General features: G+C 41.9%; 1 protein-coding gene across 1 annotated transcript in view; it reads left to right on the forward strand.

Moving 5' to 3' along the window:
• The window catches only part of SDC2 (syndecan 2), a 56,851-nt gene extending 37,673 nt beyond the window's left edge, over window positions 1–19,178 (forward strand). Inside the window, exons 2-5 of the mRNA XM_042869583.1 lie at window positions 7,539–7,650; window positions 14,622–14,755; window positions 15,536–15,671; window positions 16,912–19,178. Coding sequence (XP_042725517.1) covers window positions 7,539–7,650; window positions 14,622–14,755; window positions 15,536–15,671; window positions 16,912–17,075 — 546 coding nt within the window. The 3' untranslated portion in view covers window positions 17,076–19,178. The remainder of the gene's footprint in view (window positions 1–7,538; window positions 7,651–14,621; window positions 14,756–15,535; window positions 15,672–16,911) is intronic.
• The last annotated feature ends 4,202 nt before the right edge of the window (window positions 19,179–23,380 follow it).

Raw genomic sequence — 23,380 nt, forward strand, 5'->3', positions numbered from 1 at the left:
TACAGCTGGAAATCAGATGCTGTGAGAGGAAGTGGAAAGAGAGAAGCTTTTTCCATCGGAATTTACCTCAGACACGCCAAAACATTAGAGGACATTTATGTTGTCCTCAAGGCAGGAGAAACCTCAGCTCCAGTGCTGTGAGAAAGCCGAAGGATCTGTGGAGCCTTTATGATGGGAGGAAAACCATTTTTAGTCAAGCTTAAGTAAGTTCCTCTGTTATCATTTTAAGTTCTTTTATCACATGATGTACCATACAGCATGCAATTGCACGATGGGGAATATTTCTAAAGCATGGCTGATCGTTAGAAAACAGGCAGAAAACAGGCACACAAGTTTCTGGGACTTTGTTAGAGCGTGAGCTGTGGTCTGTTGACTGCAGCACAGCCATTGTTTTGGTATATAGCCACCAGTGAGGAGTGGTTGTGGTGGCTGTGGCTTCTTCATGTCTCCTTGCCCTGGGGTGCTCTTTGGCTTTGAGTGTTTCCCTGTGGGCACCACGGCTGTGAGGTGGTTCGCTTCAATGTGAGCCATGCGGCTGCCGAAATGCCTGACTTGAGCAAGAGTTAATTAATTCTGTCGCTGTCAAATACGCCTCTGTTATGCCAGACTAATTACCAAAACAGACTGTGTACATCCTAAAAGCATGCGTATTTTGACTGTTGGCTCCGACGTTAGGCAATCTGTAAATCAGCTCTTTGGTGGACTCCTCTGCTGCTGAATGCTTGTGGTAGCAGAGGCTCTGTTCACTACTCAGGTTTATTTTGGGCTTAGCGCTTTTCCTCAGCAGCCACAAACGGTCAGACCCTTTCTTCCTCCATCGGGAGAAGCTGGAAGCCTCAAGCAATCGTTTTGTGCAGCATCAGGGAGTTCTTGCACACAGGGTGCAGGCAGCGTGAAGAATCTTTCTGGCGTGCGCTGCCAGCGCCGGAGCAGCTCTGCCCGCACCAGGCTGCACTGGGCCACGGGCAAACACCCCGTTAGTGTCAGCAGGGATGCTTGCACAAAGCTGACATGCTGTTTCACCCTACCTGAGGAAGGGCAGCGAATGTCCTCTTTACTTTTAAAAATACCTTTGGAAATGAGCCCTACCGAAATGAGTCACTGAAATCCAGCCTGGTTGTTTAATAGGCCAAAAATCAGTGGTGGGGGAGGGCCTAAGAAACGCTGTGCGGGTGGCTTCCACTGCCAGGCTGGTTTTCACATTGCATCTGGGGACAGCGGGAGGACTGGCACTGGGAGGTGGCACTATGGGGAGAGCGTACAGGGTTTCATGCAGATCTGAGGTAATGCTAGGAGATGGCCCTCGTGTCAGAAGCGTTCCGAGGAAATGAGCAAAGCAGATGGTAGCATCCCTACAAAACATTGGCTCTGAAACAAGCAAAATTCAATCTGGTGCCTGTTGTTATGGGAAGAATATCTCTGCTGTGATTGCAGTTACCCCAACTGTGGTGTAGGGTAGCTTTCCTGTGGATGGCACCCACCCCGCTAACATTGCTGGTGTGTGGGCAGCACAGTTTCTGCAAAGAAGGAAATGGGGGATCCTCAGAGTGCTGTACATAAATGACATTACTAACTTCTTAGCATCCTTTTTTGGAAAAAAAATCCCACAGCAGCTCACCAGCATACCAACCCCCTCCACCCAACACTTCTTCCACCTCAGGAAGTTGGGCTTTGCTGGGAAGAGCTCGGCCTGTGAGTCCCTAAAAATAGCTGCCACGACTTTGAAAGGAAATAATAGGGACTACCTTGAAAGTAGTAGAGACTACTTCTTTCCTTCCCTTTTCTTCTGTGCCCAGCTGCAGGACTGATCATTGAGTAGGGAAAAAAGGCATCAGCAGTAAGACAATTATTGGAAGACAGGCCTGGAAGTTCGCATCCGATAACAAACAGTCCTCTCTCAAAAGCAGGTGTGTGCAGTGGAGTGCAGGCAGGCTGTGCGGAGATGCAGGAGGTGAGTGAATGCTGTCAAGCTGGCAGCAGCTCATCCCTGAGGTTGTGTATGGGAATGGGATGAAAATGGCAAGAGAAGCACGCCAGCTGGATTCTCTGGAAAGAACTAGAGTTTCTTGTTTAAAATAGAAGCGAAGGATCATGGAATGGTTTGGATTGGAAGGCACCTTAAAGACCATTCAGTTCCAGTACCCTGCTGTGTGCAGGGCTGCCCCCCACCAGCTCAGGCTACCCAGGGCCTCATCCAAACCGGCTTTGAGTGCCTCCAGGGATGGGGCACCCACAACTTCTCTGGGCAATTCTTATTCCTGGACCAAGTTAACAGACTCTTAAGAGGACAGTCTCATCATTAACTTCCTGATGAGATGAGGAAAGACAGAGAAATAGCAGTCAGGATTAGCAAGATGCCTGCTGCCTTTGTGGCTGTCTGCTAGGTCTGCCTGCTGTCAGGGCACAGTTCACAGTCTCTTCTGCAAGAAGCTTTCAAGGAAATAAACGTTTCTCCTTCACAACTGCCTTTTCTCCACCCTTCTACGAGATTGTGCAAGGGCCCTTGGGCTATAGATGAATATATTCAGATATGTGGCTTTCCAAAAATGTAGTATTATGGACAATTCATCACTTGGATGAACTCACAATCACCAGCTGAACATGCCTTTTGTACCTGCACTAATTGAACAGCATGATCTCTTAATAGAAGAGGAAAATCTGTTTTCCTTTCTCCTTTTTACATATGAGATCTCAAATTAATCAACAGCTGCAATGCTTGCAAATTTTTTAGAGCCTTCTGGCTTGAAAGTTTGTGATATAACATCACTTTTAAAATATGAGTCTCGTTCTGCGCATACTAAACAGGTTACATCTAAAGGATTTCCATCTGGGGAAAAAGGGAGGCAATGTACCATTAATAACCCTGCTGCAAACCTCAAATTCATTATCCCATAGATATACCAAAAAAGGCAAAGAAATAAATTTGAGTGCATCTGTAAGTAATAAAATGTTTCCTTCCATATGTCAGTTACTCATCGCTGTTCTGATGGAGTTTCAAGCAGCCACAGCATGCGTGGTAGACATGACTTCCTCCTCTTCCTTCTCCGCTGCTCATCACACCGGTTTTGTTGGCTTCATTCACGTGGCATACGTGTCTTTGATGTCTTACCCCCTAAATCATGCTCACATAACAGAAGGACCGAATGTAACAACAGGTCTGCAAAAGGGAATGGCTAGAACAGGGGCCTTAGGGATTTTCATTTTTTAGGTTTTTTTTCAATTTTTTCTAAGAAGTGTGCCATCCACTTCTGGCCCTACGGTTGGAAAGGGGATCATTTTCAACTTTTGTTTGCCATTGTAATTATGATTAATGATTGATGCCTTTCATGACAGGATAAGTCAGAAAAAATGGATTTTTTTTCTTCTCTCTCTTTTTTTTTTTTTTTTTTTTGACAGAATGATTTTTTTTTTTTTTTTTAAGTGTGCCCTGGATGATACGAATTTTAAGTTAGGAACCATTAAAAATGTAAGCTTCAGTAAACTTTGAGATTTCAAATTCAACATAGAGTGGTATGGGAGTGTCTTTTATCTAGTACTTAATGAGCACTAATCTACACTACATCCACGAGATTTAGATTTATGCCAGTACAGTCAATAACCAGACAGGAAGCAATGATCATTGGCGTGTACTGTGTGAAGTATTCAGGTCACAGGATTTTGCAGCATTTTATTCTTGGAATAAAAATGTAAGTGGGATAACAATGATGGACGCGAATGCGATCTCTGTCAAGAGGTAATGAGCAGTTTTTGTGCTTCAGGGCCAGATTAAAGGACTGATAACGGAGACATCCTTGCCTGGCGTTCCTGCCGTTTTAATAGAACTGAAAATAATGTTGTTACATAAAAGTGACATGGGAGCCATCAATTCATTTGTTAGCCATGGGAAATAGTCTCTTAAATATTTAGCCTTCAGAGTATCTTAGAAAAGATTTATGGAATTAGAATTTGCAATCTTCCTTCTAAATGTATTGAAGTGCCAGTACAGACCTTTCTCTGTCCAAGCATACTGACAGCAGACTTGTTTTTCCAACTTACCATTTGTGGACATCCTGGAAGTAGTCCATGAACCCCCATTGATTCCCAGCTGACCAGCAAGAAAACATTTGTCAAGAAAATATTAAATTTGTTTTTTATTTAGCATAAAATTACGTAGCTTCAGTCCTTGATGCTCACTAAGCACTGTGAAGTATTCTTATTTCCATTAATTGGCTCTCATTTTTCTAAGTTTAATCGTTCCGGAAATGTTTTTAATGGCTGTGCAAAAATGTTAACTGTTGGACTTTTCTTCTCTCTACTTTTTTTTCCTTAAGATAATTTCTATTCCAGATGGACTTGTGTGCTTCTGAGCAACTGGGGAAAGAGATGAGATGCAAGCTATGGGCATAGTGGGGATGCTCCCATTCTAGCTCTACTAGCCAGCTTGCAAAGAGGCTGTATGGGTGTGCAGTGCATTTGCCCATGCTCCTGCCTGGGGAATTTTAAGCCAAGGAGCACTTCTTTGCTTCTCTGCTTTGAGAAGAGGCTTGTGTTCTGAGGCTCCTATGGGAAAATGATTCGTAATGGAAATGGGCTTCAGCAATGGGCTTTCTGACTAGAGAAGCTGCACAGTCCGTTCTTCAGATGGAGTTTGATGTCTGATCTAATTGTGCTTGAGGTTCACTGTACTTACATTTCTCCATATGGTAAATAGCATACTAAATCTGTAAGAGTCTGTGGGGAATAGTTTTCTCTTTCTGATAGAGTCATGCCATCCCCAACACTAGATATTAAATAACATTTCATATTGTGTATCCTTTGCATCCCCAGAATAGAGTACAACGAATGCTAGAATTGCTGCTGAAAGCTACTCAGGCTTTTCTTCCATTTCTGATCCTCTGTTTTCAGCTACCTTAAAATTGAGGACATCTTAGTGTAGTAGAAATAACAGCTTTTGGCAGACAAGGAGCCATAACTCGTTGAAAAAAGGAGAGTGAATAGTGGGGAGCCTGTCTGGGTAGGCACTCAAAGCTGGGGCTGGGTTGGGTTAGCTGCTCAGTTGTCCTGCAGAAACAGAGACTTTGGGAGAACTTGTCAGGGACGTTTGCAGGCTGTGCTGACTCTTCTGAGCCTGGATAGAGGAACAAAACAGGGTTGTTTGTTTTGCAGGAGGTACATTTGTGTGGGGGAGGGAAGGTTGGCTAGTTGTTGAAATATGCGAAATTTGCTTCTGATACAGAAAGAACTGGGAGATGGCCTGGGAAAATAAAGTGATTGGTAAGCTTGTGTTTTTATTCAACAGTAAAAATTCTGGGCATGGATTTGGGATGCTTCTGTTGTCATGCAGGCTTATTTTCATTCATTAGCATTTGCAAACTCAAGCTGTTTCTCAGCTGTCCTCAAATTCTATTGGTAATTTCCATTGTTACGAGATTTCTACAGGTACATTATATATATTTTTTTCCCAGCTTGGAGTTGGTAATGCTTATTCAAAAGGTATAATGGATAATATTATGTGGCTTTAGTGTACTCATAAGCACCTGCTTTTCCTTTTTAAATATGTTTTGTTGTTTTTTTTGCTGCCTGATATTGAGGTTTGAGCAGTTTTTACCGTGGTTGTGGCTGAAAGTAAAGTGGGGCAAAGTGACTTGTCCCATTGTCACAGCGTGATCAATGGCAGGATATTTGTCCTGCCGTGGGGAGTTGTTTTCCCATACGCAAACAGACTCAGCTGAGTCTTAATTACAATACCACCTTCACACCCACCAGGGCACCGTAAGGCTTCCTTTGGAGACATCTTTTAAAGGAATTAAGTCCACTGATGGTGACCAGACATCATCTTGAATTTCTGCTTTGGACCGCAGCCGGTTTCAGGCAGACCGTGTGAACTGGAAGCAGAGGTGGAGAGGCGGCCTTCTGTAAACCTGGCTTAAAAACTGTTTCCCACAGCAAGCACATCTCCCCCTACTGCACAGGTAAAAGCTGCAGTAGGGAGAGAAGATTTTGACCAAGTAACATGATTTTCTGTTCTCCTTTTTAGAAGGAAAGCCGTATAGGACTGTTCTGATTCAGAATTATAAGAGAAGTCTTAGGTACCTCTAGCGCAAAGGTATTTTATTCTGAAATGCTCCATTTTTTAGACCTGTGGGGAAAAAAACTACCTTGGAAACTCACATACGGGCCTTTTCATACAGGAGTTACCCCTTTCACAGTTTGGTATAGCTACAGCAAATTTTCTGTAAAGCGGACCATCAGTGCCATGCAGTAAAATGTAATCACAAATGGAAAACCTTGGGACCCAGAATGGAACAAAGTTTTGTGAGATACAGAACAGATGGATTTAGGCACTGTATTGCACTTTGACTTAAACCTCAAAGAATTCCCAAACCCCAGGATGGCTGAAACTGGCAGGGCTCTCTGTGCCCCTCTGGCCCACTCCTGCTCCAGCAGGGACACCCAGAGCAGGGGGCCCAGGCCCATGGCCAGGTGGCTTCTGAACATCCCCAAGGAGGAGACCCCACAGCATCTGGGCAACCTGTGCCAGCACAGCACAGCAGTGCTGCCTGAAAAACCTCTGTTTGCAACTATAATATTTCTCCTTTTATCAACAAGTTGTGGCAAACCCAGTGTTCACAGAAATTATGGTAAAATTAATAGCAATCATATTGTCAGGTATCTTGTTAGTAACAAAAAATAGATGGCACCTGTAGGCTATTTTATGCTCTACTGAGAAAACACACGCTGCTGTGGAAGAAGACAATTTCTAATCTTTCAAAACTTGAATTGTCAATCTACAGCAATTACTGATACCTTGTTCTATTATCAGCTCACATTATCCGAATTTCTCTTTTGCAGGGAAATAATCTGTAGACATGTGATAGAAGTCAGAAGAATGCAATTTTATAGCTTGCTGAAGCTACAGCTGAATTCTAGGAGAGATGTATTCATTTATAAATGGGGTACTTTGCCTGACCTGAATTTAGTAGACTTGCTGTTGGATCCAGATGGAAATATGTAATAATTTTTAGTTACCGGCACTGTCCTTCAAATAGTTGTATTTTGTCATCCCAGTTATTCACAGTACCTTGTAGAGAGTTTAGTGAAGTTTGGCTCAATGTGTATCAGAGGTGTTTTCTGATATGTGCTCTTACTGCTTTCCAGTTGAGATCAAATGACTGACTTCAGATGGCAGCCCTAGCATTTGTATATTTGAGGTCTTGACAGAAGGTTTCAATCCTGGGATTTGCTTCTTTCTTTTTACAGAAGCTCTTGAGAGTATATTGCAAATCCTGTTTATTCATTCATGCATTTAATGAGATGAAGTGTGAGCTGAAGGAGACTTGCTTCTCACAGATTGAGTGGTTCCTTGGTTTTCATTGGGCAGCCTTGGATATTTTTTATGCTATAATTTTTACAATTTTTTTTTTAACGTCTTCAACAAACGTGTTGCATAAACTGTTTAGTACACCAACGTCAACGTTGGAAATAAGAGAGAAGATTAAGAGCTGGCTGTGTTGAGGAACTGTTATCTTTCTAACCATTCACTCTTATCTGTTTTCCAGAGAGCAGATTTGACCTCTGATAAAGATTTATACCTGGACAACAGCTCTGTGGAAGAGGCATCGGGCGTCTATCCCATTGATGATGATGATTATTCTTCTGGGTCGGGTTCAGGTGAGACAGCATGTCACAATTTGATTTTACAATGTGTAAGAAGCAATACAGCCATTTGTGGAAAGCTGTGCAGTTTTCCTGTGAGTATGATCAGCACTCTATTTACAGAGCACTGAGCAACCCCGAGGCCTGGGTTTTAAATATTAACCTTCTGCTCTTGCTCCTTAGTTGCATCATTTCACTTCTCCCTACTCTGTTTTATTTTTTCTTTGCTCTCCCTCTCTTTTTTTTTTTTAAGATCTCTCTGGAGTTTAGAAGTTAGGATTAGAGAAAACTTACTTCTCCCTTGGCATAATGCTAATTTAGCAGTCTGTGTGAAATCATAGCAGGAGCAACCTCATTTTCTCTCATGCTTTCAGGTTCATGTAAACATAGTGTCCGTGTATTTTTTTTGTTGTTTTTCTTTTAAATTTAGAAGTGTGGAAACTGCCAAATACATGACAGTTTTCTCTGAGGTAATTACATCCACATAGAAGCTAAATAAATTCATAAACATAACATACTGAATTCTCAGACTTAAACACTCATTAGATGCATGTAGCTAGCTCATCATTTTTCAAAGAACTGACACTGAAACCTCATTAATCATTTCTTTTAGAAAACCCTCATTGTAGAATGTCTTTCAGACTAACTGGGAGACTCCAGGCAGTAAAATGCAGGATTGTGTGCCAGCTCTGAAAGAGGCATTTCCTTACTGCTGTCAGTATTTGCTGAGCTGTTGTGGAAGTCTCCATTATTTACCGAGTGTTACTTGCTTGTTTGTTGCTGCACGTCTTGTAATCTGTCTTGTGATGTTTATAGGTACCTCTGTGAATTTTGAAAGGTTGAGCTCTTCTGTTGTAGCACCTTGTCTTTGTTACTGTTGTAACCCACAGCTTTTTCAGGTAGATTTTTGCTTTTCCTTTTCTTTGGAGGTTCGAAGATACATTAAAATGAAGTCATCGGAGGTTTTATTTTTGGTGTCAGACAAATTCAGGCCTATTGGCCACTTGCAACTGAGTGATAATCTGTGGGTTATTTTTTAAGCCTTTTATGGGATGGATTTGGTGTTTCGCCATAATCACAGGTATTAAAACAGACCTGTGCAGACTTCTCTGATGAAAAATTTCAGGTTTAATTTGAGGGGAAAAAAAAAAAAAGAAAGAATTTATTCAATGGTTTCTCACAGTTCCAGGGACCATCTAATGAAATTCTGATCTCTGAGAAAGTTGCACTTTCATTCAACATCTCATTCTGTCATGTCTTCGGGTGCTGGTTATTTTGTAAGCCTCAGAAAAGGAGTTAGGTTGACCATGAACTGTGGTATGGAGAATGGTCTCTTCTTTTGTTTTCATCCCTCTGTGGCTGTTTGAGCTGTTTGTTTGAGCTGTTTCTAACATGGATGATTCAAAATGCAGTCCTTCTTTTGAAGATGTAAGAATTATACAAGAGCACACTTCAGACTTCCTTAACCCATCTCAATGGCAGAAGTGGAGCCCAAAGGACAGAAACACAACGTACCACTAGACCTCACCCACAGCAATACTTTACTTCCTCTTCTGCCTTTTCCTGTGTTCAGCCTTGAGTCATGGATAGAAGATGGAGTGTATAACTCATACCAAGAAATCTGAGTACTTCATGCAGCCTTTGGCAGTCGCTTCCTCTTTCCTAAGAGAAAGTAAATTAAAAAAAAAGAGTCTCACTGTAGCCTGAGACTGTCTCAGATGCCCCTCCAGAAATTTCACGTGACAGTACTAAAAGCTGATTATTTTGAACAAAGAAAGAAGTCTTAGGTTCAAATACTTTTCTGAGCAATGCACAACCTAGTTTTATTTACTTATGAAAAAAATAATAATCTCAAAAGCGAAGCAAATCAGCACCCCCCCTTTTCTCCTTCTCATCCTCACGGCCTACATAAGGTACAAAGAGTCCTCTGGTCGTAGCAGTGATGAATTTTCCTCATACTATGTTAAATGTGTCTCTCTCTACTTGATACTCAGTGATGTAATGTTCCTAGCTGCAAGAGACTTCCTACTCAAGTGGTTTTCGTTCTATGTAATTCTACTCTAAGCAAACAGATCCAAGATGACAACATGCTGACTCCTTTCTTTGGTATGAAAATTATTAGCTGCCACCAGGCCTATGGAGATAAACAGAAATTGTCAGCACCACTGTTACTGCCCTTGCAGGTTTGCAAGCAGCATTAACGTGGACAAATGTCAGTGTAAGCATGACACATTTCAACTGAAAATTGGCTGAGGGCTTTTTCTAAACAGACTGAAAAGGGTGATGGTTTTCTGCTTTTTTTTTCTTTTTTTCATTTTGGCTTTGTTTCGCAGCCTCTTTATTCTTTACATACTTTCATATTAATTTACCCAACTGTTCTGTCGGAATATTTTGGTCAACAGTTTTTGATGGAGCCATGCCTGCATCCTTATGGTCACGTATTGACAGCAGGAAATCTGTGGTGAATTATTGAGTGTATTGTTTCCTTCTTCTAGTCCCTTAATCTGAGAGGACTCTTCTAGAATTCTTTTTATTGTACATCTTCAGATAAAGCAATTTTTATCCCACAAAACATCCCACATTGGAAGGGACCCACAGTGATAATCAAGTGCAGTTTCCTGCTCTATGCAAGACCACCCCAAATTCCAACCCCGTGTCTGAGCGCTGCCCAAACGCTCCCTGAACTCCTGCATGGGGCCGTGCCCACTGTCCTCCACTGCCCCGTGCAGCCCGTTCCGTGCCCGCCGCCCTCCGCTGCAGCCCCTGTCCCTGACCGCCACCCGCCCCTCCCGTGACGCAGCTCCATGCCGTTCCCTCGGGCCCTGTCGCTGTCACACGGAGCAGAGCTCAGCGCTGCCCCTCTGCTCCCTTCAGCCGCCATCGGGCCTCCCCTCAGCTCCTCTGCTCTGCACAAACCCAGGGACCTCAGCTGCTGCTTCATACATCTTTCTTGCCCTCCTTTGGATGCTCTTGATTAGTTTCAAAGATTTCCTGCTTAGGCACAACTTGAAATGTTAGTAACTACTTCTGTTTTCAGCTCTGGCATGAAGGATCTTAACCGAACCCTGGTCTTGCTGCAAGAGTATCATTATGTTCAGGAAAGGCATCATCTCTACTAGATTTATCTACAATTTCTTTGGAAAAGTATCTATTTGAATCCTGCGTCTTCTTGAAGTTACTCTTGATACACAAGTCTATGCAATCCATGTCAGAATCTGGTGCAGATTTCTGCTTCCCCTTCTTCTCCTCTCCCTGCCTAGTAATTCTCAGTGCCCCTGCCCTGTGTGACAGTGCACCCCAGGAGAGTGGCATCCTGTCTCCAGTGTGTTTTTTCTCACTGGGTGCAAAGAATGCAGCAAGTACTAATTTCCCCACTTCCTGAGTTCCCACTTCATGTGCTTTTTGGTTTGGGTTGGAGCCAGGGCTTCTTCCATCCCCTTGCTACACCAGCCTTGAGCATGCTTCACAACACTGACTGCCTGCTCCTCCAAGACCTTTAGCACAAAAAGCTACTTTGATATGTCTTGTTTACGAGTATGCTTTTATTGTGCTAGACACAATCTTTATTCCAGTATAGTTAAGACTCTTCCTTCTATTCTTTCTTCAAGTTTGGCGTTATGATATTTTTCCTTCCTCCTGTGAGAATTAACAGAGACAGGACATTCATGCACAGTCTCCATTTACTTCAGCTGCAGTTCCCTGATAGAGCATTAATATGGTCATGGTGTCATCCCTGATTGTATAACAGTGTGTTGAAGAGTTGGGCTAGAAGTTTTCTGTGTGAATAGGATTGAGATAAAGCAACTGAAAGTGTTTCAGTCAGGTGTGTGCCACACTGATGATAGAGACGGAAGATGTGAGATAGATGCTGGATCTGAGTGTACCTGCCTTTTGCCAGGCTTGCTTGTGGTGGCAGTACTTCTAGAGGAAGTTGTGCAACAGCAAACAAACATGGCGCCAAAAGATAGTGTGAAATGGCTGTGTTTGGTAGGAAGAGTTAATCACTGGCTACTTGGCAAAATAAGAGTGCTAACTGCCATGGGCTTATACAGTAACTTAAGCTGACACAGGCTTAATTTGCTGGCACGTTTCCTCAAGCAACAGGAGTGTGAAGGAGCATCTATCTGTGCTGCTGTTATTCATGGTGCAGCTAATAGGCACATCGCTATGGACTGTTAGGTATTTCCAATACTACAGCACGATCTAGAGCTACTGTGATCACTGTGAAGATGACAGTTGGGAGTCCTGAAGAAATTGCAGTGGCTAAAAGACATTGTGATGGCAGAGAGATCTCAATTCTTTGCCCTCGATATGGATATGGATTTAATTACTGCGGAGTTCTTGTAGTGCTCTTACTAAGAAGGCTGTATCCACTTGTAGAGTCTTAAAGCAATGAATGCCCAGCACTATCTCTAAGCTGACCAGTTCCAGAAACCTTCTAAAGAGATAGTGATTTTTGAGAGGAAAATGTGAACTCTTATACTTCCTAGTCTTTTTCTTAACAATCTATTTGGAAGCTACATTCCTAACACTGTAAGATTTTTGTTTCCTAGTTGGATGTGTGGAGGGAGGGTGTTTGTTGTGTTTTTTTGGTGGTTGTTTTTTGTTTTGTTTTTGTTTTTAACTTTTAGAGAACATGATGCTGTATAAAAGTCTGCTCCTGTGTTCTGGAGAATGATTTTTTGATCTCTCAAGCCTGTTTACAGGAAATTCTAATAATGTTACTGTCTGTTTAGGAAGGGAAGTACCTACTCTTGTGTAGGCCTGCTACACGCCAAGCACAGGCCTGTCTGGATAAAACGAATTGCAAGGCATGAGCTGCGGGATGTGTCTGAAACAGTACCTGAGTCAGACTTAGAGGACAGGAGCTTCAGTAGTTTGGGGACTGTCAGGGACTACTCTGAGACCAGACAGAGGAGGTCTGTAGTGCAAGTCTAGAGGCCGGTCCAGAGGTTAGATTAGTCAACCAGTTGTTGAAATACCCAAGACCTGCATCCTCCATAACCAGAGAGGCTCAGACCTGTAAGTTTTACAGTTTTATCAGGTGGGCACTACTATTGCCTGAAGCAAAGGTGGCATTTAAGGATTTGCAGGAACAGTTTGGATTAAATTAGATTTGTCATTTCAGAGAAAGAGGAAAAAAAAATGAAGTTCTTATGCTCTCAAAGTCTGCTTTATCAGATCTCTAATCTGATCATCAGGTTTTAATTTCCGTGACTGTGAATGTCTTGTGTAATTTGCAAAAAACTTTGAAAGGTAAAGCAAAGGCAGAAAAATGTTGCTGTTGGATATCTTTCCTCACCTGTGTTTTGCAGCAGGATGGGGTTTTTTTGTTGGTTTTCTTTTTATTTTTTTTTGTTTTTCAATCTTCGAGTCGTATTTTTGGAAAGCGCTTGGTTCTTGTTGTGAGGACTTTCTTGAGCAGTTGCACTGTGATTTTGGTATCTCTGGATGGTTCTCCAGTATTATTCTATGCTGGCAGTTTTCATATGCTGCTTTTTTAATTATTTCAATTTTTCCTTTCTGTCATACAGGAGTTGTCATAGTTATTGCCTTGTTAATACCCTTTCTTTCAAAGCCAGATGTATGTAATTCTTGATCATGAGTTCAAAGCTTGTTTTTGTGCTTCATCTTTCAGCTTGTTTTCTCTCTCTAGAAAAATAAGATAAAAGCCAGTTTGGAATGACTGAGTCATACTGTTCTGTTGTAAGATGTATTTCTATTTGTTAGGAATTACTTCTAAGAACATTTGCTAGACATATTAGCCAGTAGTTATTTGGGCAACTGGTGTCTGTAATGAGCAGAACACATATTGAGATTCTTGAGAAGTGGATTGATCTACTATTTTCATCTCTCAGACCTCGCAGTAATTTAGTCTATTGTCTGAGTCTTCTCCCTTCCAGTATCACTAAAGGATATTTATTAGACATATCCATTATCGTATTATAAAGGAGCCTTCGTACTCCAGCAGAGCTTTGAATGTGGAGGAAATGAAACGTAAAGTCTTCTTCAGGGATTTTTTTTTTTTGTCCTCTTAGCCTGCATTTAAAAAGAAAAGGGCTTTTGAATTATGTGAGGTTTAAAGATACTTGAATTCCTAGTGACTGAAATATGAAGTAGCAGTATTGCTGTAGATGGAAGCTGCTTGGTTTTTTATACTCAAGGGTCTAATGGGTTTGCTCTGGAGAAGTGATTTTTGTTGCTGTTATTGAAACAGTTTGTCACAGGGAAAAACTGTGCAGTTCGTGCAGCATAAGTCAGATCAGCACTGAAGAGGTGTACTGCCTGATTTATGGCATGTAATTAACTGGCAATCATTGAACTATAGACTGCGGATTAGTATCAGCCATACGACTGATAAGCACAGTATCAGCCACTTGCAAAGCAGTACTATGCAGCTGCAGATTTCCAACCCCTTCTGCAGCTGATCCCAGTATGTCCCACATGCACATACAGACTTGGGTGCACGCTCACATCTCCCTTGCAGACCCAGAAGTGTGCAACCCCCCTCGTCTGGGCACGCAGGATCCCTACCCATAGACCCTTGCTGTGTCTCCAAGGTGCTGCTCCCCACGGTGGCCATGGGAGAGCTGGAGGTGGCTGCTGGAACGCAGGGCCACATCAGACAGAGTCATAACTGGCTCTGATGGCTCCACTTCCACTCCAGAGTCCATCCCCTGTTACAGGCATTCGTGCTTTTTTCATTCTTCTTTTCAGGCTTGCTCCTTCTGTTTCAAAAATATCTCTGTAATTTCCCAATCACTGTTTAATCCAGCTGATGGATTACCATTCCTCTCTAATGGGATCAGTTGGGATGAACATCCCCCTCGTGATTTAGGGCTCATGTTTTTGTTTTAACAAGCATTGTTTTCACCATTTGCCAAGGGTGGGCCATACAAGCACCCTAACCTCGGTGTTGTAACAAAAAGTGAAACTTTTCCAGACCTATTACAAAGCCAGTGAAATGTCATCTGTTTTGTCTGCAGGTGCTGAGGAAGATGAGGATAGCACAGTGACAACAACATCCAGAATAGTTCCAAAGTTACCAACAGCTAGTGATGCATCTAGAGCTGAGACCACCACAGTGAAAATGCAGACCAAGATGCCTGCACAAACAAAGGTGCGTGGGTAGAGAACAACACTGTTCCTAATAGTTCTGCTGTACCCCATTATTGCCTTGCTGTTATATGTGAATTGCAAAAAAAAATCTGTAAATTTTTGATTAAATGTTTCTGCAGCTGTTTAAATGGATACAGAGCTGTTCAGTTTCTGTTAGAAAGTCTGTGTAATGGATGTCTGGATTTCTGATGAAAGAAGAGAAACGTGTAAAACGTATTTTTTTAATACAGAAAACAATTTCTTATAATATGTTTAAATCTGAACCATACCTTTTTTACATCTTTCTAAGAGTTACTCAAAAGTCTTCCTTTCTGAAAGGAAAATCTTGTTTGATTTGACAGTAGTTTGAGTACTTCCTAGGTTCCATTTAGCGTTTCAATGTTTTCTTCTGCCACTACAGGTGATATTTTCTCAGTTATCCTCAGCAGTGTTCTGAATATAGCATATCTTATGTGTTAATTTCAGAATTGATATTTCAGTCAGAGGCTGTAATTCCTATATACACAGGCAGTGTTTACCAGCTGATTGCTAAACATATGTTTTTGGGATCTCTTACAATTTTGGACAGTGATTTCCATTCCATCATGATGAGGATTAGTTCCATTTTCAGTATCTAGGGCAGCTTTCTGTGGTCAGAAAGCATCCCACGTGTTGTGACTGTCAATTCTATGGAGCACACCTGTGGGGCTGCCACAGTTCTGTGGCTGCTTGTGGCTGGCAGTGACAATGCAGATCTGTGGTGATCCTGTCTGTGAGGGCTGTTTTTCTTTCTGTGCCACAGTCACCTGAAGAAATCGATAAAGAGGAAAGACCCGAGGTGGATTCCAAGAAAAAGAGCAACGAGCCAGGGGATGACACTGATGTGTTCACTGAAAAGCATTCAGAAAACCTCTTCCAGAGGACAGAAGTTCTGGCAGGTAAGGGTAGTTTGCCAAGGTCCACCACCTCACCAGAAAAAAAAGACAAAAACAAAGAACATAAAAGGCGTTCGTATCAAATAGCATAAACTCAACATCTGTGTTTTCATCAAATGGGTTCCTGACACTTTTGTAGGGAAGTAGACAGTGGTTGATTTGATGAGACTCAGACTGGCATCTCCTTTAATACCGAAAGCTGTTGCTAATTGATTTGACACTCACAAATTGAATACTCCCTACTGAGTGTCTGGAGCTTCCACAGCTCAGAAAAGGGTTGATGCTTGTAGTGCAGAAAAGCATTTCACACCCACTCTCCTAGGAGCACAGCGTGGTCTGGTACAGATAGAGAGGAGCTCACATCAGGGATGGGTGAGCACCATCATTGGGATGTAAGGGGCCCATATCTGTTTATGAGCCAGGGAGGAAAAGGCTGGCTTCTGATTTTTTTCCAGTGGCTTTTCTACATGTGATTCATGTGATTTTTTCTTCTTTCCTTTCTTTTTTAATGGCTTAAGACTTTACAAGTATACCTTTTCCCTCTGTCCCAGGAGGGGTTGTTGGGAGCCATGGGTGGGAGTGTTAAGTCTCACAGTTTTGGACTTCATCTCCCCCAGAGCGCCGAAACGCGGAACACCATTAATGTGCACCTCAGCAGAAACACGCGGTTTGCTCTTCTAGTCCAGCTGGAGTTGTTACTTTCTACACTCTAGCATGTACGTGGTGAATGTAGTGTCTCTGCTACAGCTCCATGAAATGTTCTCTCCTATTACTCATCAGTAGGGAATTCAGTTAGGAGTGACTGAGTGAGCATGTGGAGAAATGGGATAACGCATTTCTTAGCTGGTGCGACAAAGTAGTTCTTTTAAGGCTGAAAATGTCAACTGCTTGAGAATCAGTTTGACAAGCTTTTAAATGTTAGTATTAAAAATGAATACAGCTTTATGTTCTGGCAGTATTAACAGTTTTATTAGTCAAGTTTTGATAATTTATTTAGAACGGGGGGTTGCTGGATCACTTGCTTGCAGGTGAAATGCACTCCTAAGTGATTCCCTTCATTCAAATAAACAGGCTTTCTCAGAATGTATATCAGGCTGCTCATGCTCAAAGGCAGTTGCAGAATGAGAGCCCTTTTATGCAGTTTGAAAATAATGGTGTGCTCGTTGTGCAAGATGAAAAAGAGAGGTGGTTCCAGACCCATTCTTCCGGCACATTATGAATTTCTTTTTTTCTTTGCTTACAGCTGTTATTGCTGGCGGAGTTATTGGTTTTCTGTTTGCAATCTTCCTCATCCTGCTGCTGGTATATCGCATGAGAAAGAAGGATGAAGGCAGTTACGACCTTGGTGAACGTAAACCATCTAGTGCTGCCTATCAGAAGGCACCTACTAAGGAGTTTTATGCATAAAATTCCTATTTAGTGTCTCTATTTATGAGATCACTGAACTTTTTTAAATAAAGCTTTTGCATAGAATAATGAAGATCTTTTTTTTTTTTTTTTTTTTTTTTTTTTTTTCATTAAAGAGCCATCACGGCACCTTTATGATAAAATCCCATTGTATTTAAAACTTTTCACGTATTCCTTTAAAAATGTAAAATGAAAACTTAACATTTGCAGTGTTCTGTGAATAACAGTGGCAAAGCATTATTTTATAAAAACCATTGATGTTCACCGAATCATTTTTAAAACTTTATGCATAAATATAAAATAATGAAAATGATTGTTTTATCCTATGAGTCAATGAAAGTTGTTTAATTTTTGTCAGCATGTCTCAGATTGATCTTACGAGTTAGTTTTTATTTCATTAATTTATCTGTTTCAAAAAAAAAAAAGCCTTTTTGTAGTTGTCATGGTGCAATTTGTCTTCAGATAATTCAGATAACAGTAACTTTTAGTGTAAATGTAATTTTTCAGCTATGTAAACTCTAACCTCCACTTTGTATAAATTTAAGTGTCGGAATATCAATTTTACACTTTGCATTGTTTCTCAGCGTACCTGTAGCTTCAGTGAGATTTGTAACAGCAAATTAATGTGTAAAATTGGATGATTATTACAAACAGTATAGTCGTATTCTTACTAAAATCTCCTGTAAGGAAGATTTGAAGTAAGCTACTGACAAACCTAAGCAAACCCAAAGACTCTAACAGTATTTTGAGAAGTTGCTGCAGATTTCTATGGCCACTGTATTTGTTAATTGCAATTTGAAGGTACACGTAGGGGTTTAAATTTTTGTTCTTTAAAAATGCATTTAAGTTGTAAACGTCTTTTAAAGCCTTTGAAGTGCCTATGATTATATGTAACTTGTCGCAGACTGGTGTTAATGAGTATATAACAGTAAAAGAAAATGTTGGTATTTTATAAGCACAGACGATTCTAATGGTAACTTTTGTAGTCTTACATGGATAGACGTAATTGTAATTTGGGAACATAAACACTACTGAATAAATCATGTGGCCTAATACTGAAAATTCCATTGTGATATACTTTTGTACGGTTTCCGTTCTGTGTCTGCAGTGGTTATGTTTTAATGTCACCACGTTCGTCGAGTAGGTCTTCAAAATCCACCCGAAACAAAACCAAAAAGGCTGTTGATAAGGCTGATCCTCAGACCAGATTTATTGCTGAAGCGGCAGAGAAAGCCTGGAATGTATAAGCGTTACATCTGGTGCACGAGTTATGAGTCATTTGGCCTTTGTGTTATATTTAATGGCAGTATTGACACAGACCTGTTCTTCCTGCAAATGTTGCTCTCAGTACTGTAAAACTCAAAGGAGCACCCGGTTCCATTTATTGTGTATATCAGTTCTTGATTTGTTGTTTCTTTTTTTCCCTGGCCTTTTGGAGACATTGGTTTTATTCTGCTCGGACTCCAGCAGAAGAGTTGAGACGAGTGGAATATCTTCATAAGAGAAGAAAGAAATATTCCAAGTAGAAGATAAAAGGCTCTGTTGCTTAGATCGCAGATAGGTGTCGGAGAGAGGGACATGTGGAGAAGACGATAGTCTGCCTCCCTATATTACGCTTTGTCACAGACAAATGGCTTCGTCTTCTGCTCTGTTAACCTCCGCCCTTTTGATTTTGAAATTTCCAGTTAGATGTTCAGGATGTCAAGCTGAACTGCTTCTCAGAAATGGCAACGTGTTGTAAATAAGAGCTGTTAGCTCTTCAGATAAGAGTTGCGTCACTTGTATTCGTCGCTGTCCCAAGTTCAGTGGTCATTTAGAAACAAACAAACGCTATCCTGTGCTAAAATATTTAATATATTGCTTTTTAAATTACTTATACTTACTGGCAAGTTTTTCAAAGCCATACAAGTTCAACAAGTAAAAACAGGGTAAGAATTTAACAGGTATATCTTATTGTGCAATATTTAGTGAAATTCAATTAGTAAAATAACTGCTTGAAATAACTGTGCCAAGAAAAGAAAATTTCTGGCAAATGCTGTGCCACTGCTGTAAAATAAAGCATTTGTTAAAGTGCCAAAATAAAGTCTACCATGCCTAAACTAATACTTTATTTGTACAGTCTGACATCCAGTTTTTTGAAGCCCACTTTGCTTAAGGTAGTAGATTTGAATTTCCTTTAAGGCTACAATGAATATTGCTGGAAATATACCCATAAATATTTAACACCAGATAAAATGTCTCCTTTTCTGTAAGCAAATTGATATTAAGAAGCTGTTTTCATCTATACATTCCTCTTCTACACCCAACATCCAGGACACTTTAGCCAATGCAGACATCTGTTGTAATTACACAGGCCGTCAAATATTATGTTTGCCTGGTTCCTCCTGCATCTGCTAACAAGCAGAAGGAACGGTAAAATTTCAGCTCTGTTTCACCACTCATATATATATATATATATATGTATATTTTTTTTCTCCTGCACATCCATTATCCTCTCTGTTACATTATAATCTCAGTTATAAACACTGACTCAGTTTTTATCAGTCTAAAAACTCAGCTGATGTAGACAGCCATCTTCCCGCAATGCTATTCAGAAGAAAGGGGCAGCTGAATGTGCTTCTCTTACACCGAGACTTCCTAGCGCTGGTTGGGCTCCAGTTCTGCTTCCCTTTTGTTCTCCCCTTCCTGGATGCATTTCTGGCAATGCTCTGGCTGTGAGAAGGTGTTGCTGGGCAGCTGTGGTCCCATGCCAGGCTGCGGGTGCTGTGCTACATGCACAGCTCTCAGCAGGGGCTGGGGCTCTGGTGTGGCGTTTCCCCAAAGCGCCTTGGCTCTTCTCCATTGGGGCTGCTGTGGCAACTCAGAAATCCTCAGCAGACTGATATGGTGCTTCCTGGGGATTGATAGGCTTTAATGTTCATCAAAATGACATTCTGCTTTGATTTTCTCTGGGCTATAAATGGTTAATTCCTTTTAGCTTCTTCACTAACAAAGCCCAGTGCTGGTAGCCTAAAGCTCACATTGAAAGGAATCTCTCACCTTTGTTTTATTCATGGAGAAATAAATTCAGAAGTTGACGTCCTGGTTCCTTTGCTTTCCAACTTCCAAAGTGAATTGTAGCTCATGGTTACAGGCTGTCCAGTCGTTGTTGTTGTTTGTTCCTCTGAGCGTTAAAATTAATTGAAATTGCAGAAATTACAATCAAAATTGCCATCTTGTTAATAACTGATCTGCTAACAAAAGAATTGCATACCCATGACTTTGACTACACGTTATTCTTTTTCCCTTGGAAATGTGCATTGAAATTATTATGGAGTGCTGTCTTAAAAGGCAGATGCTGTTTTCAAGCAACACACGGAATACAGGAAATGTTTGTAAGGGAAGAATTCTTCAGGTTAATGTTACTATTAAAACTATAGGTGTGAGGAAAGTTATGACAGTGTGTTTAACATTGCTCAGGTAAGCAAATAAGGGGAAGGGAAAAGGAATCTGAGGGGGAAGGCAAATTAAGAAAACTCTTGTTCTAACAGAAGAAAAATAGCGGTTGCTCTTAAATTTGCAATCAGTCATGTTTGTTACTTACTTAACACTTAATCAGACTGGCATAATCTCCTTTAAGGAACTTGCAATATTGTTGTCCAGTTTTGTTGAGCTTTGATGTTAATTTTGTTACATTTAAGCTCTTGCCCATGTATCATACAGCTCTAAACCTGGGTGTCAAAATGCAGCGATGCAAGCCTTCAGAGCACTGCTTTTTCATAACTTCTGGTTCAGTTTTGATACACAGTTTGTTCAAGAAAAGATACAGCAAGTGTCCCTCCTCTTGGCACATCCTCAGGTCCTGGGATCTCTGTGGCTGTAGCAGAACGGCTCTGCTTGGGAGCTGGAAGGGAGAGGGGGACCACTGACATGTGCATTTCATTTCCTCCTGGTGAGCAGGCACTGGGTTCAGCGGCGTGGGTGGGACATGGAGGAGCTGTAACCCAACCCTGCCAGCATGAAGGATTCTCTGCAGTGCTTTCTTCTCCTGTGAAGTCAAGTGAGTTGTGTATTTTTTGCTTTAAAAACAAGCAAATGATAAAACTTGGGCTCAGAGTAGCTCGAAATGGAAACATGGTCTCCTGACCTGACCCCTGTGAAGCAGTTTCACATGTGCATCAGATGTGCAGAATGGTCTCCTGTGTGGATGGAAACACTCAGAAACCCTCTGTGTGTCTGCAGCGTCTCAGCTTAGTTTCTAGTGAGGGTCTGGGGAGGAGGCAGCAGCCACGTGGAGCCAGACGTTAATTTGGGGTGAATGGTAGGAAGGCAGGAAGAGAAACCATCCTGACAGCACACGCTTTCCGCTGGATGTTACAGGGCTTTTTGTTTTCTTGAGTTGTCGCCGTCATGCTGAATTTGTTCTCCAGAGAGAATCTGCAGGCAGGAGAGTGGGCAGATGTTGGTGTCATAGCCGGAGAGGCTCTCGTTTGCACACAGCTACCCCAGCCACAGGTCCGTGCTGCCTGCTGCAGGCCCTGCCAGCTTCTGCTGGCTGAAGGCCCTTGGATTCACAGAGGAATGACAGCAGCAAAACGGGTGGAGGATCTGCAGAGGTGACCCCATGCACCTTTTGCTGTCCCCAGGAGGGGCTGCGAGGGCAACGACAGGAAAGGGCGAGAGTGCGAGCTGTGCTTGGGAGGGGCTCTGTCTCCTGTACTGTGTGCAATATTGGTGCCACAGTATAAATAGAATTGTAAACATGAAACTAGAGAACTTCTGAAGGAGGGCAACACAGATGGGGAAGGGTCTGAAGGGCAAGGTGTATGAGCAGCAGCTGAAGCTCTTTGCTTTGTGCAGCCCAGAGCAGAGGAGCTGAGAAGAGGCCTCATGGCGGCTGCAGCTCCTCACAGGGTGCAGAGGGGCAGCGCTGAGCTCCTCCTCTGTCTTTTTATTATTCCTGGGAGATACGAAGCTTTCACATTTGGTATCAGATGTGTTTATGGCACAGCCTGCAGAACTGTTGAGTTTTTTAATTCATGTTGCAGCTTAAAAACTGCCACTGTTGAGCTGGAGCTGAGGTGCATTCTCATGGCTGGAGGTCAGGTCCAAAGAGCTCCTCCAGCCTGGCAGCTCAGCCCGGCCTGCAGCGAGAGGAAGTAGGAATGCTTATGAAAAACTTCCACAAAAACGTTACAAAATCCGTAATAGTGTGTTTAAAAATAAACAGACCCAAAGTTCTCTGCAGGGGGTGACTTCAATTCATTTCTATTTCTCCTGGGGCATTATGCAATTCTTTTTTCCCATGGATCTTTTGTTGATTTTTTGAATGCAGAGGAAGCTTCGGATATTTTTTTCTTCTTCTTTTAATTCTAAAATGAACCAAGCACCGATGTATAAGAAACAGAAATTCCACCAGGCACGGCAGTTAATCGCAGCTTATCTGGTGGTGGGAAATGAAGCCCTGTGGAGGAAAAATGTTCATGTCCCAGTCAGCCACCCGCCTCGTGCAGCTCTGCGTGGTCCTGCAGTCCAAACGGGTGCCCATTCTCTTGAACTGCTGTGGTGGAACTGGAGCTTTCTGTAAACATTGGAGCTCTCTGGAGGATACCAAAGAGAAACGGGAACCAACTTTTGATGTTTTTGTGTCATAACCCATAATACTAACGCTCATCTCCCTCCTACACCCCTTTCTAAATATAGCAGCAGGGGAGAAGTCAACAACCATCAGGCTAAATAGTAGTGAAAGAATGTAAAACAGCCTAAAGTTCAGTTTTCATCATTCCTCCCTATAATTTTCATTACCGCAGAAGTAACCAAAGGAATCTCTCGTCAAAGAAAGAGAAGTGGAGCATGTGTTCCTCCTAGACCAGCCCACAGTGCCAGCTGAGTTACTGCTGACTGGGGAAAAACATCTTGGGAAGGCACAGCTCTTGGGACTGAGTCTCAGATGACTGATGGCACAGCTTGACTTCTGTTTAGACTGAACATCTCGAATGAAGGGCTCTGCTTCTAGGAAAAGGGGCTGTGGTGTTCATGCTGTTGACGCAAGATGAACAGTACAGCACCCAAAAAACTTTATTGTCTGAGCTGTACTGTTGGAGTAAAGTCTTCCCAGAGGATCACAATCAGTTTAAATTGATTACAACTAAAGCAGCAGCAAGAAGCCTTGCTTTAAAACATTTTGCCTTGTTTTGCACATACTGCTATTTTCCTGAAGAAAATCAGTTGTCATTGGCTTGTAAACAAACAGACTAACTTGTCACTACGTATAATTTTGCAGTAGATTTTGTCCTTCTTGCTCTTCAGGAGCACACACTATTTAC

Source organism: Lagopus leucura, unplaced genomic scaffold, assembly GCF_019238085.1.
Source record: "Lagopus leucura isolate 7727_CA_CO unplaced genomic scaffold, USGS_WTPT01 Super-Scaffold_100002, whole genome shotgun sequence".
Classification (NCBI taxonomy): domain Eukaryota; kingdom Metazoa; phylum Chordata; class Aves; order Galliformes; family Phasianidae; genus Lagopus; species Lagopus leucura.